At 40.9% G+C, this 14853-nt stretch overlaps 1 protein-coding gene across 1 annotated transcript; it reads right to left on the reverse strand.

The window, feature by feature from the left end:
- Nucleotides 1-294: 294 nt before the first annotated feature.
- CENPW (centromere protein W) lies at nucleotides 295-12012 on the reverse strand. Its single transcript, XM_039528737.1, has 3 exons — nucleotides 11747-12012; nucleotides 3025-3138; nucleotides 295-1411 (listed from the first exon to the last, which is right to left on the reverse strand). The coding sequence occupies exons 1-3, from the start codon at nucleotides 11834-11836 to the stop codon at nucleotides 1385-1387; spliced, it is 231 nt and encodes a 76-aa protein (XP_039384671.1). The 5' UTR covers nucleotides 11837-12012; the 3' UTR covers nucleotides 295-1384.
- Between the last annotated feature and the right edge of the window lie 2841 nt (nucleotides 12013-14853).

Below are 14853 nucleotides of genomic sequence, written 5' to 3' on the forward strand. Positions count from 1 at the left end.
ACAGAAGTCATCTCCCCTCTCTGTATACTGTTATGGATAAAACTTTTAAACACTCCTGAAGAGCAGTTTAGGTATTTTATCATAAGAATACACCAAATTGTACTAGAATGCAGGATTTAAAATATAGTAAGAGGCATGCTATTTGTACATCATATGCATTTGGATTTAAATTTTACTACAATCTGCTTAAATAGATCTGAATATTTTCATTTGGTATAATTCCTGTTCGATTTATCTTTGCATACTTTGAGTCCTGTTAACATATTAACAGCATAAGACAATTCAACACAACCATGTTATACAAAAAGCTTTTTTTATTTTCTGTTCAATGAAAAATAATTAACTGATATGCATACATGAAGCACTGTTAACTAATGTTACATAAGTCACAAAGTAACACAAAAGAACAAAGTGTTATCGCACGAAAGAATAAGATACAAGTCTACATTTTAAAAAGTAGAGTTTTCATAAGGATTCCAGACACTTGAAATTGAAGCACTATATATGTAAAATACATACAACATATCCACACACCACTGAGACTCAACCCAGAGAAAAGAAGGGTGCAGAGAGCAGCATAGTATCCATGCCTAGCTGATCCTTGATGCCTCTTCTAGGTCTAATTTCAAGCATAGCAATTGATGTCAGTTGTAGTGGTTGTTTTTATGAAGTGCACCTGTCCACAAGGACCTGAATTAAGACCATCAGCTCATTTGACATAAACCACGGGATAGTCAATGGAGCAATTTTGGGAGAAGTTAGGGCACCATCTAAAAATAAAGCTTCTGTATCCCATTACCAGTCCCAAAAAGTATAGAAGGTTTATTCAAGTAACTTGTGCTGTTCTTTAAAATTATTTCACTAATTAAGGCTGTGAAACGAGACATTTATAAACAATCTGAAACCAAGATATTTGATGCAACATTGTCAGACTGTGTCTTCTTTAAGAAGCCAACATTTTGTCTGTATAACAAGAAGAACTAAACTGACATGCAGAGTAAATTCCTCATTAATAAGTCTCTCTTAGAATGATTAATATAAGAAGAAACACTTTCTAATTAGGAATATGACTACAGTAAACACATGGAAGGGAAATGCTATAGGCTTTTCCCAGTATTTTAGTTGAAGATGCAGCCGAAAACTTACATTATATTAAAAAAAAAAAACACCCACCCTACTTTCACCACAAGTGTTTGCCTCGTGCTTTGATAAGAGACCCATGTATAAAGGAATGCATATCACATATAAACATGAATGTTTCTTAAAAACATAAGCCCAATTCCTCAAAGGTAAACTGACAAATGAAATTATGCTTATTTATACCAACTGAGGATCTTTACACTGGGTAAAGCAAGCAGGATTAGAGAGAGTACTTCTTGATTTCCTAGCCTCTGCTCTTCTTTAAGATAACCTGTGAAAGTGAAGGAACATATACTCATCATTACTTATATGCTCACTGTGATTCAGACAAAAGCAGTCATATTGAAATTCATATCACAGAACATAGACAAAATGCAACTTCAAAAGCAAAACTTTCTAAAACAAATGTTTTCTAGAGACAACCCAGAAGTGTAAATCATTCTTCAAAGCTCTCACCACATCCCTTAATGCTCTGATCCCATTATATCTAGATAGCTCAAGAGGTTATAAAATGTGATTTTACTGCTGTTATGGCTTGATTTTTGTTTGTAATGCTTCATATTGTTTTTTTGTTTAATTTACGCAAAGGGCACCAAAACTTTTGGGTAGGCATTTTTTGATTTAGAGTTTAAATTGAGAAATTCACTTCTCAGCCCAACTGGGACCATTTAAGTGTTGTTATTAAAACAAGGCAATTTCTTCTTTCTCCATCTTTTCACTTAAAAAAATAGAAGAGCACAGATATTTAAATAATGTTAAGATTACACAGTTAAAAGATTCTAACTGCAATATTTAACATGGCCACACTGCACATCTTCTATATTTTGTATTAAATATGTTAGCAGACATATATCCAGCAAATATTTTACAAAAAAAATAGGACTAGAAAGTTTAGTAAACATAGGGTGCTGGGCCTCCAATATGTTAAAGCTGAGTGGCATCATTTTTTCCAGTCCTACTAAGGTGACTCAGCATCTGAAAGATTGAGTTTTGGATGAGGCCTTACCCTTAAGTGTTCCTCTCCCACACTCCACTCAGTGCCTCCCTTGCCTAAAGGGAACAGGGCAGGGAGAGAGAGAAACAAGTGGGGAGCAGCAGATGCCTTCTGCTGATGTTTGTCTTGATCTACTTCTGAAGCTCTCTCAGAGCACCTTCTCTGAGCCTGGGCTCAAGATGATATTCCTCACCTCCCCACTGGCAACAGACTCGTGTATTCATAGAATATCAGGGTTGGAAGGGAGGTCATCTAGTCCAACCCCCTGCTCAAAGCAGATTTTTACCCCAGTTCCCTAAATGGCCCCCTCAAGGATTGAGCTCACAACCCTGGATTTAGCAGGCCAATGCTCAAACCACTGAGCTATCCCTCCCCTCTTGTTGCAGTTAAGATCAGCAGAGCCACTCAACCTACAGCTCCCTTGATATAACAGCATTTTCCACAAACATCCCTCCACTATGGCACTTGATCTCATCCTTGATCTGGATGAGTCCAGATTTTCATCACTCCCCACACCCAAGAGACCGAAGGGCAGGGAAATAATGGTCTTCGTTTTGGAAAGGTTTTAAATTTGAGATTATGGGAAGAGATGGGGAGTATGTTGATGTGCAGTCAGTTTATCTGATGTTATTGTAGTGAATTTTACAACATTGTGATTTTTTTATTATTGTTAAGGTGCCCAAGGATTAAGATATTTTGAGGGTTGTTTTATTTTTTTGTTTGTTTGTTTATAAATAAAAAGACATAGCAAAGATAGCATTGCTCTAGGAATCTTTACTGTTGTATATCCTGGCTTTTGTATAGTAACTATGCAACCTTATCAGTAAACTTTTAATATTAAGTGTTTAAGCAAAGAAGGGAGAGAGAAATTTCAACTTTTATTTTATTACCTTTGCTGCCGCCATGGCATGTTCAGATTTAATTGTTTTACTCTTGTTCTCGAAAGCATTTGCCCTGGCTTCTTCTGCTAATCGATGGAGAAACAGTAAGAAGTTCAAATGCACCTTTGAAGAACAAAACATCAACGCAGTCAAATAGTTTTCCAACAAAATGCTTATAAAGAATCATTTATACTGATTTAGCAAATACTTTATTTTTAAAAAGGCATCAATCCTTTAGGTCAAAAGATGCAGCAAAATATTTCGGAATTCCTGTGAAGGGTTTTAGGAAAAACTCTATTACCCAGCTACAGTTTAATTTTCTAACCCTGAACATTTCTTGCCCCAAACATTTCCTGTACACACAGCTTCAATTTAGTCAAACTTTTTTTTAAAGTGTCTATACTATAAAAAAAAAAAAAAAAAAAAAAAAAAAAAAACAGCCTCACACACACCCCTGCAGGCTCCTACATAATATATTTTGGTGTTTCCCAACACTTTTTTAGGAAAGTCCTGTCTATGACTAGGAGTTACACCTTCTCATTCAAAGCATGTACTCATTTAGTTTGTCAGTAACTGAAAATCCTGTATTTACTTTGGATTTTATGAATCTCCCTTGAGTCCTCTCATTTTGTGCTGAATATTTACCTACAATTATTTTCAGAGACAGCTTTTCTTTATCTGACCATTCTTTAGTAGTTGGGGGAAAAAAAGCAGCAATTAGTACCATGTGACCAGTTAACTCTTCCCTGCCATCACCAAGTTTTTCCCAAATTAGTTTGTGGACTATTCTTCCCCTATGTTAGTCCAAGACTCATTTCCAATCCTGCAGTGCAAAGCAGCAGCACCTGTCTCCTGGGTCAAATGAAATGATCCCTCACACCCTGTCCATATTGCAGATGACATTAATTAAGGGGTAGTGCTCTGCTCCATCAATACTCAACCCTCAGGCTATGGCTACAGTAGACAGCTTGCAGCACCATAGCTGGACTAACGCAGCTGTGCCACTGTAAACTCTCCAACTTAACTGTTCTAAATTGAGGGGACAGAGCTCTCCCATAGGCTTAATTACTCTAGCCTCTGCAAGCAGTGGTAGCTATATCACTGGGAGAAGCTCTCCTGCCGACATAGTGCTGTCCACACTAGCGCTCAGGTCAGTGTAACTTATGTCACTCAGGAAGTGGCTTTTTCAACCCCGAGTGACATAAATTATACTGACGGAAGTGAGAGTGTAGACATAATCTAACTTATGATGGGACTAGCATAAACATACATACAGAATAAGGGAGCCATAACAAACTCCCTCACCTCCCCCTAATCACACACACACCCCTTCTTGCACCAAACAGATCTCAAACAAAGAATAGAATATACCCCACTGATTAATGGAATAACCCCTATCAAAACAAATAGCTTCTTAAAGATGAACTTAAAATCATAAGATGCAAGTGCCAAACAGGTGATTAAAAATCCATCTCTTGATAAATGTAGTGTCTCAGTTCTCAAAGGGAAGAGGAAAAAAAGGAGAAATTAAACTACAGATTGTACAGTTTAACATAGCCAGTCACCAGAGGCCTAATTCCCAAAAACATTTACTCACAAGTAGCCCCATTAACTTCAATGGACTACTTGAGTAAACCCACTCCTGTAATCTTAATACAGCACAATTAAGACCATTATACACTGCTCTTGACCCCCATGTGTAATTTCTATTGACAGCAATGGAAATTCAGTCATGGATCAAGGGCAGACATGGGTCTTTAAGTTTTCAACTATAAATTTATACACATTTGAGTTCATATTATGCCCCACTACACACTTATTTCCTACTGCAGAGATTTTATTCTAAGTGACTATCTTAAAACTGATATAGGATAATAGATGGTCAATGGTATTTTAGAAGTTTGCCAGAAGCTGGGAATGGGCGACAGGGCATGGATCACTTGATTACCTGTTTTGTTCATTCCCTCTGGGGCACCTGGTATTGGCCACTGTCGGAAAACAGGATACTGGGCTAGATGGACCTTTGGTCCAACCCAGTATGGCCGTTCTTATGTTCTAATGGTTGAATTTTAAAATAGGGTAAAATGCTTAACAAGTTTCATTTAGAAGAGGAAAAGATTAGAGAAAATCTTTCATTTATGTGATTTATATAAAAATCTACAAGATAAATGTATTCTCAACCAGAAAGTTTAGAAAAGACTGCTGAAATATGCTTATTAATTAATATTTCCTTCATATCATGTCAGCATAAAACATAAAAGCAATTTCTTGCTTATTTCTCTCGATATCTGTTCTGCAAAGCTAGAAAATTATATAACAAGAAAAGAATACAATTCAGAGTTTATTTACTGGAAATACTTTGGTAATAGACATACAATACACACATAGGATCTACTGTTGAGGACAAGCATATTTTTAATGCTAGCATACCACATGGATGAATTATTTTAATCTGCTGAACTATAGAAGTATTAATATGCAACAGATATTTCCAAATCATGCCAATTTTTACATAAATATATGTACTATATAAAAAGCAGACATTCTTGCAGGTTTGCTTGGCAAACTATCAAAGCCATTTTTAATATGATTAAAATTTTTAACTACTCATGCAGAGACCATTTGAAACATTCAAACAGTGGCACCAAAAAAATGTTCAGCATGAGAACCTGGATTATTGAACATATCAACATGGGGATTAAACTTTTGGAAAATGGTAACTACACAAACTTTCCACATTTGAAGTTCTTAAAGAAATTGAAAAATGAATTCCTTCTGCTGACATCTATACTCTACTGTAGCATCAAAAGGTAAAAGTCTTCATTTGAAAGCCATCTTTAAAGAGGCTTTTTCTCTGACCAGCTGTGTTCTTATTCTATTTTTAATAGCAATGTTTTCCCAGTTTTGAGAAGTTTTCCCCCGCAATCAGGGATTTAAAAATATATATATACACCAGTATAAGTAAAATAAGAGTGTTCCTCAATAAAACAGATAAAATAATAAATATTTCAGAAATAATTTAAAACTTTTTTTTTTAAAAAGGGACTAGGCCAAGCCAAGTGGAATGGAAAAGAGAAAAAAGTGATCCCCTCAATAAAACTGATGGGAATGTCCAAGCAGGTGAGTTATTGCTAAGTACCTAAGCACACACATTTCATCCAGTCACTGAAGGATTGTATATTATACGCCTCTACCCAGATATAACGCTGTCCTCGGGAGCCAAAAAAAAATCTTACCGTGTTATAGGTGAAACCACGTTATATTGAACTTGCTTTGATCCGCCGGAGCGCGCAGCCCCGCCTCCCTGGAGCGCTGTTTTACTGCATTACATCCGAATGTGTGTTATATCGGGTAGCATTATATTGGGGTAGAGGTGTACTAGTATCTCTCAAGCAGAGAAGGTACTATACAAGACAAAATTCTACACTACTCATTGCAACAATGACCCTGCATTATAATACACCGAACTCCCATTAATTAGAAAAATATTTGTAAGCGTGAAGCTGCCAAAATGGCAGCATTAAAGAGTAAACGCCTCCATTTTACCACAAGAGAAAAGTACAGAAAGAATCAGTACAAGCTTCTTCACATTGTCCTGCTGGTGTGCCTTAAATTGCTCAGTGGAGGATTTACCTGGAATGAAAGGATAGACCAAGATCTATTTCTTAAGATTCAGCACCAATGCTGCAAATAAGGAGGGCAGGATGATATCCGAGGTAGTTTCTGTAATTCAGATACATGTCTGTGGTTCTAAAATAAAGCAGTCAAATAGGGTATTGTTCTTCTCCCATTACTTCAGACTGGAGGAGAGTCTGCAACTCCACAACTTGAGACCTTACAAAAGATCCAAGTCCTCTAGGTCAGCTGAAAAACAGTCTGCCACATGCTTTTACTATACTCATGGCATGTGGTGAGTGGAGAAGATAGATGATGCAGGAGAGAAGAGACTGGGTCCTGAAACTCAGGTGGGCAGGCAGCTGGGTTAGTACTACAACCAAAATGTGATGTTCAGTCACCTCATAAATTTCTGTTCAAGCCCTGGTCTACATCCAAAACTTAGGTCGACCAAGCTACGTCACTCAGGGCTGTGAAAAGGTTTGTGCCCTGAACACTGTAGTTAGATCCACCTAACCCCCAGTGTGTAGATGCACCTAGGTCAACAAAAGGATTCTTCCATCAAACTAGCTACAGCTTCTTAGAGATGTGGATTACTTATATCAATGGGAAAAATCCCTTAAATTGATGTAGAAAGCATGTATACCAGTGGTTCCCAAACTAACACCTTGTGAACCCCTTTCACTAAAATGTTAAGTCTTGCAAACCCTCTCTTAAAAATGAATATTTCCAGGGATTTTCTCCTTTAGTTGAGTACAAAATTATAAAAGCAGTGATCTTGGAGATATAAAATTTGTTTTTATGACATGCTTATTACACACTATTTATTGTTAATATTTATCATTACAGTATCTTATTACATTATGAAAATGGCAACACTCTTCCAAGATCTGGCTGGAGACGCCAGGGTCCCTTTTCGACTGGGTGTTCCAGTCAAAACCGGACACCTGGTCACCCTAGTCACGCGGGGTGAGGCCCCACCCATGTGCAGAAACACGTGTCAAATGACGCTGTGGCAGGCTCTTCCCAATCTGCAAGCTGGAAGAGCCAATGGGCTGGAGCAAGCAGCCAGGCCCAGCTCCAGCGGGCAGGAGCCGCTGCTGAAGGGTGATTGCAGAGTGGGCCCAGCTGCCGCACTCCCCACCTCAAGAATGTACTCATCAGTACTCACCTATGGCAAGAGCATCAACAGGAGAGAGAGAGGACACTCCCTCTCAGAATATCCCATAGCTCAATGGTTAGGGCCCTCCCCTGAGAAGTGATAGATCCCTGTTCAAATCCCTTCTTCCCATCAGGTGGACTTGACCTGGGAATCCCCCCATATCCCAGGTGAGTATCCTAACCACCAGGCTAAATGTTATGATGTAACAGGCCTCCTTTTCCTCTCACCCCCAGACATTTTGTGCAAGCTCACCTACAGGGGACTGATCCAGTAGCCAAGTTCTGAGCAGACTTACAAGATCAGGACCCACAGGCAAGTTGCATAGAGGAACACCTATCTTTCCTCAGTTCCTGCATCACTCTGGGGCTTAGGTGTCTGGAAGCCTGGTATGGGGCTGCAGTGCGCAGGAAGGCAAGCAGAAACACAGGCACCTCGGGAACTTTTACTGTAAAAATGTAGGCACCTATGGGTGAGGTGGTGGCTGAGCAGGGTATTGTGAATCCCAGTAGGGCCTGATACTGGGATTTAGGCACCTGAAGTGGCAATTAGCTGCTTAAGTTCTTTTGTGACCTAGCCCTTAGTCTAGTTTAGGAACTAGCTAATAGTTCTTTTCATATCTGAAATGTGCAACTAATTTTTTTCCCTAAATTATGCTGTCATTTTGGGAAAAGACAAGCCACAAATACTGACTGCGATAGAAAAGCCAGAACACAATTTTCAAATCTTGTTAGGAAGAAGACAGTTATACCATGGGATCTGTGCTCTTTCTACCAGAGTCCAATGTACATCCAGGCATATCAACTGTTTGAGTTTCTACTTGTCAATTCACAGAAGTTGATATTGCTAGAAAGTATCAGCAGTAGCCAAAAGAAGTGATACTCTTGACAACCATGGATGATCAACACCCTACAACATTCCTAAAAACACAGGAGAAGCAGATAGCTTCTCCTTACAACAACAAGTATATTCACTGACTACAGATGTTTTTAACACTAAATTTTGCAAGAATGATTAGTTTAATGTCACATTCTGAGCACTGAGTCTGCCATATATTGTTTTAAGCAAGTGACTTGAGGGCAGTTCCTTAAAATATGTTATGGACTATAGCTATTTCTATATGATTATTTCTATTTTTATTTGGTATAGCTAGATCTAGCTTCAGATCCACTAAATCCCAGCCTCAAAAATTCTGCCAAATGCCATGTTAAATTCAAAATCTGTTTTATATGTTAAAGTGAAATATTTTGTGCATGTAAATGTATAATAATTTCTACTACTGCATTCAGACACCTTTTTCTAATTTGTATCTTCAATTATATATGTGAAAGTAAACAAAAATCTTCATCCTCCACCTCTAAAAATAAGTAATTCATTTACAAACAAAAAAGTGAAAAGCACTTCCAAATCTAGATCAAAGTACTCGACTCTCATCCCAAACACTATAGACCCAGATACTTCTGTGCATGAGGGCAGCTTTGTGCTACTGGCACAAACTCCCATAAAGTCTGATTAACCTACCACCTAAGGATCCAGCTACTGTCACACTTCCTATGCTACCATCCCACCTCTACAGCCAGAACAAATAGTGTGGCCAAAACATCCATACATCCCAGCCTCAGCATAACTCCGTTGACCCCTGTTTTCTGAACATTCAGCTGTAGATGTCTGACTTCTATCCAGTTGTTTGACTCCACCTAGTATTTCCAGATGTACTTGTTCTATACAGAGAACAATAGAATCCAGGAAATCCTGGTGGCTAGTACACTTCAAATTACTAGATGGAATGCATTCCATCCCTCAACTTCAGGCCTAAGTTATTCAGGACTCGTTACCGGAAAATGCACAATTGAAGATGCATACATGCAGTGCATCTCTGTTGTTATCCAAAATTCAGTTAACTGACAGTCAACCACAGGCCCACAACAGCATTACACTCATTTAAGTCCCCATTTCCAAAATATAGCTTCTATATACAAACAACTCTCCAACCACCAGTTTTATATGTTATTTTATCAAAAGTTGGCCAAATAACCATATGGTTACTAACTGATGGCTAACTCATCTTTGCTGTAATACATATGGAAAACTACAATATGATAAGAGCTAGGCAGGTGGGAGGCTGCAATTACTGCTTCTGATTGGCTAAAAATTGCCTACATCCTCTTACTGTTACCTTATCTCCCTCAAAGTCCAGCCTGTTTAGCCTTTCTAAAAGAAATAACAGATTAAAGATTGTACACTCTTTGGAGGCAGAGTCTGTCATTTAATGTATTTACAGTACCTGTAACAAAGGGGTCTGGATCTGATCAGCCTGTAGAGGTAACTGCAAAATAAAACAGGCTTGGCAGAATGTGATTTTTATTTATAATTTTGATGGATAATATCAATATTTATTTTAAGCATTTTTCCAATTTTATTAATTTATATGTTCATAGTTGCAGGAAATTATTGGTATGTCAGACAATTTAATGACAGTAGACCCTGAGGCCAGGTAAACCCTACAGACTTATATCAGTATAACTGTTACTCAGGGGTGTGAAAAATCCATACCCCTGAGCAACATAGGTATACCAATCTAACTCCATGTGTAGATAGCACGATGTTGGCAGGAGAGCTTCTCTCACATCAACATTGCTAGCGTTGAGATAGATTAACTAGGCCAACACTAGACACTCCCCCATCGGCATAGGACAGGGGTTGGCAAACTTTGCGGCCTCAGGGCCGCATCAGGTTTCGTAAATTGTATGAAGGGCCGGTTAGGGGACGGGCTCGTGGCCCAGCCCCCACCTCCTATCTGCCCCTCCCTGGAACTCCTGCCCCCATTCAACCCCCTGTTCCCCGCCCCCCAACCCCTCCCCCTGACCATCCCCCAACTCCCTTGTCCTCTATCCAACCCCCCCCCCCCCCACATCCCCCTTACTGTGCTGCCTGGAGCACCGGTGGCTGGCGGCACTAGAGCCGCGCCGCCTGGCTGGAGCTGGGCCACGCCACTGCCACCACGCAGCACAGAGCATTGGGTCAGGCCGTGACTCTGCAGCTGCACTGCCCCAGGAGCTCACAGCCCCACCATCCAGAGCATTGCTCCGGTGGCGGGGCAAGCTGAGGCTGTGGGTGATGGGGAACAGCAGGGGAGGGGCCAGGGGCTAGCCTCCCAGGCCAGTAGCTCGGGGACTGGGCAGGACGGTCCCATGGGCCAGATGTGGCCCGCAGGCTGTAGTTTGCCCACTTCTGGCATAGGAGCATCTTTACTTAAGCACTAAAGTGGTGCAGCTGTAGCCAATGCAGCATTTTAAGTATAGACCTGCCCTAAGCTTCAAAAAATTAAAGTATTATAGCCATTAAAACACAAGTTATCACCTGTTAAAGTATATATCCTGAAATCAAATAATATTGTCAAGTAGCATTTTTCTTACTTTGCCCATCGGCAAATATCAATTATTATTGACAGCAATATTTTTCATTAGGTTCTGTGTACTACAGTGAAATCAACCATTTACCAATAAAACCTAATCCTTTCAAGCCTAAATAGTAACAATATGATGGTCAGTCTGGTGTCCCTGATGACAGCACCTTGTAATGCACCTCTGCTGAGCTCACACCCAGTGCCCAGAAGCTACCTAGACACACAAGCGAGGCTGGGGCAGCTCAACTCTCCAGTCAACCAAAATCCCAGAGCAACTAGGGACCAGTCACATATCGGGGGGGGGGGGGGCGCACACCCCCAAGGGCGTCGCAGCCCCACATCCCCTCGCACTAGGGTGACCCACCCGCGGTGTCCCATCCCCGCCCCCCAGGGCAGCTGGTTCCTCATCCCCGTCGCGGCCTGGTAGTTAGACGCTGCAGAGCCGCTGTCGCTGGGGGAGGGGCGCTCGTTTGCTAGGGGCAGGAATTAGCCGCTGCGCGTCTGGGCCGATCCCTCGGCCCCCTCCCGCCCTGTCTCCCCGCTCCCCTCACCAGCAGGTCGGCGTTGGCCGCCAGACGAAGCTGTGGCTTGTGTCTCTTTATCAGGTTCCGCAGGGTGCTGCGAGGCGCCGCTCGCTTCATCCTCCCCGCCACCCCGGGGGGCCCGTAATTCACGCGCGGGTCCAACCGCCCCTGCCTGGCCCCGGGACCGTTCGAATCCGCCGCTCGAGCACCGCGCAGCCGCACCGAGACTCGGGGCTGACGCGCCCGCCCGCAACATTGAAGGCGATGGCTCCTCCCCTTTTACTCTAACCGTTAAGGCTAAGCGCGCGCCGCTGGGCCGCTGGAAATAATGCGCGCGCTGCTCCCAGGATTCTCCGCTTCCTCCCCCGCCCCTCAGAACAGGCTTAGTCCCCGCTGCCCTGGCCCAGGCGTTCTGTGGCGGGGACGGGGGGAGACTGCACCGGCTCTGTCACTGGGGAATTCGGGTTCTTCTCTGCGCCTCATTCAACCACAGTCTGACAATTTAGCCCGCGAGTTGCACTTGCACCAGGGACCGCCCAACAGTGCCAGGGTCTGCACTGCCCAATTTCTGCCCCCTACCTGTGCCTGACAGTTATTAGTGACTTGTTACAGCCAGGAGCTTCCCTAGCCCTGTGGATGTCAATCTTTCCAGACTACTGTACCCGTTTCAGGAGTCTGATCTGTCCTGTGTACCCCAAGTTTCACCTCACTTAAGAACTACTTGCTTACAAAATCAGACAGAAAAATACAAAAGTGTCACAACACAGCATTACTGAAAAAATGCGTACTTTCTCATTTTTATCATATAGTTATACATCAATTGGAAAATAAATATTATACTTACATTTCAGTGTACAGTATACAGAACAGTATAAACAAGTCATTGTATGAAATTCTAGTTTGTACTAACTTTGCTAGTGCTTTTTATGTAGTCTGTTGTAAAACTAGGCAAATATCTAGATGAGTTAATGAACCCCTTGTTGCCCCAAAAATTGGACCTCAGGCACTCCAGGAGTGGTTTGCTTATGATTACGCAACTTATTCTGTCCAAATGGGTAATAAGGTTGTGACTTGCTCTAAAGCAATTGCCAGGGTGTTACCAGGGGGCTTGCTGACACTGAAAGGACAAGGATTGGCACACACAAGCAGAAATTCTTCAAAAACAAAATCATTTTTATTTAAAAGAAATAAGTAGTTACAATATATCTAATAAAGCAAGAAAGACATACATAGAGCATAGTAAAACATAATAGAATTACATTTAAAAATCATATAATAAAGTAGTGCACCAAAATAAAAGATACATAATACACAGGATATCCAAACCATATAGCAGTTACAATGAAATAGGCATATAGAGACCCTGCATACAAAAAGGCCTTAGTTTTAACATTACAGTTAGGGCTGTTGATTAATTGCAGTTAACTCACACGATTAACTCAAAAAAATTAACTGCAATTTTAAAAATGAATTGTGATTAATCGCACTGTTAAACAACAGAATGCCAATTGAAATGTATTAAATATTTGTGGATGTTTTTCTACAGTTTCAAATGTATTGCTTTCAGTTACAACATAGAATACAAAGTGTACAGTGCTCACTTTATATTAGTTTTTATTACAAATATTTGCACTGTAAAAATGATAAAAGAAATAGTATTTTTCAATTCACCTCATACAAGTACTGTAATGCAATCTCTATCCAGAAAGTGTAACTTACAAATGTAGACCTGTTTTTGTTACATAACTACGCTCAAAACAATGTAAAACTATTCTACCAGCTAGATAAACCAGCATTAGGGCTGCTTTGCATGGCCAGAGCAGAGCTAGGGCCGGGGCATGTGATTCTGAAGTTGACACTCATTTCACAGTACAGCAAGAGAGACAGCATAGTGTAGCTCACTGTTTCTCAATCTTTTTAGGTAGGCGACCCCTTATTTGAAATAACAAAATTTTGTGACCCCTTTGTATTTGCTGTAAGAGAAAAGGGAGTAGCCGTGATAAGTTTATATAATTTATGTGTATGTCTGTGTATTGAGATGACAGAATACTTGTCTTTGAACAGTAAGAGTGAGGGGAACAAGGTAGTGGGAGACAGTCACCTGCATGAATACAAATGGAATGGAGTTACTACAACTGCAGCTGTTTCAACTCCTTCACAAACTTTGAGGTTTTGGTCACTCCACAGTTATTCTGGATTTTTTTTTCTTTAGAACTCTAATATCATTTTCAACACCTCACAACCCCCTAATGCCTTTCATGATTCTCCCCAGGGTGACCACTCACCAGTTGAGAAATACTAGAGTGCAGGATTGGGAGCCTGGGTTCTAATCTCCACTCTACCACTGCTTTGCTGTGCAACTAAAACCATGTCACTTAATCTCTCTTTGACTCAGTTTTTCCATCTGTAAAATGGGGGTAAGAATATTTACCTGTTTACAAAGATGTTGTGTGGTGTAATTAATAAAAGTGAGTATGTTGCTTTGAAAATATAATATGAATGATAGTATATTAAGTCTATTCTACTCAGGTAAACATTTATTCTAAATAGGTAGCTGAGTAAGGACTAGCATCCTAAACTGAAGCTTAAGGTGTCAATATATTATTTTATTTTAATATTATTTCTTATGTTTTAAACACTGTGTTCAGTGATGTAAATGATAAAATGAAGACAGGTTCTGCACTGAAAGCATTTAATCTAGAGACCCAACTGAGGAACCCTTATGTTAGTAAACACTTTCGCAAGTAGTTCATTGAAATTTATAGGGCTGTTTCAGTGTTTCCCAAACTTGGGACACCGCTTGTGTAGGGAAAGCCCCTGTTGGGCCTGTTTGTTTACGTGCTGCATCTCTACAGGTCCGGCCAATCACGGCTCCCACTGGCCACGGTTCGCTGCTCCAGGCCAATGGGGGCTGCTGGAAGCAGCACGGGCTGAGGGACGTGCTGGCTGCCACTTCCCGCAGCGCCCACTGGCCTGGAGCAGTGAACCGCAGCCAGTGGGAGCCGCGATCGGCCGAACCTGCGGACGCGGTAGGTACACAAACCGTCCCTGCCTGCCAGGGGCTTTCCCTACACAAGCAGCGTCCCAAGTTTGGGAAACACTGGACTGTTTGATGAGTTAAGTGTTCACTAATG

This window comes from Mauremys reevesii, linkage group 3 (assembly GCF_016161935.1).
Source record: "Mauremys reevesii isolate NIE-2019 linkage group 3, ASM1616193v1, whole genome shotgun sequence".
In the NCBI taxonomy this organism is placed as follows: domain Eukaryota; kingdom Metazoa; phylum Chordata; order Testudines; family Geoemydidae; genus Mauremys; species Mauremys reevesii.

Coding starts and splice junctions, on each gene's coding strand:
- CENPW (XM_039528737.1), bottom strand. CDS start 11,836: ATGAAGCGAGCGGCGCCTCGCAGCACCCTGCGGAACCTGATAAAGAGA. Junction 3,139..11,746: donor CGGCCAACGCCGACCTGCTG/GTGAGGGGAGCG, acceptor TGTTCTTCAAAG/GTGCATTTGAACTTCTTACT. Junction 1,412..3,024: donor ATGCCATGGCGGCAGCAAAG/GTAATAAAATAA, acceptor TCACTTTCACAG/GTTATCTTAAAGAAGAGCAG.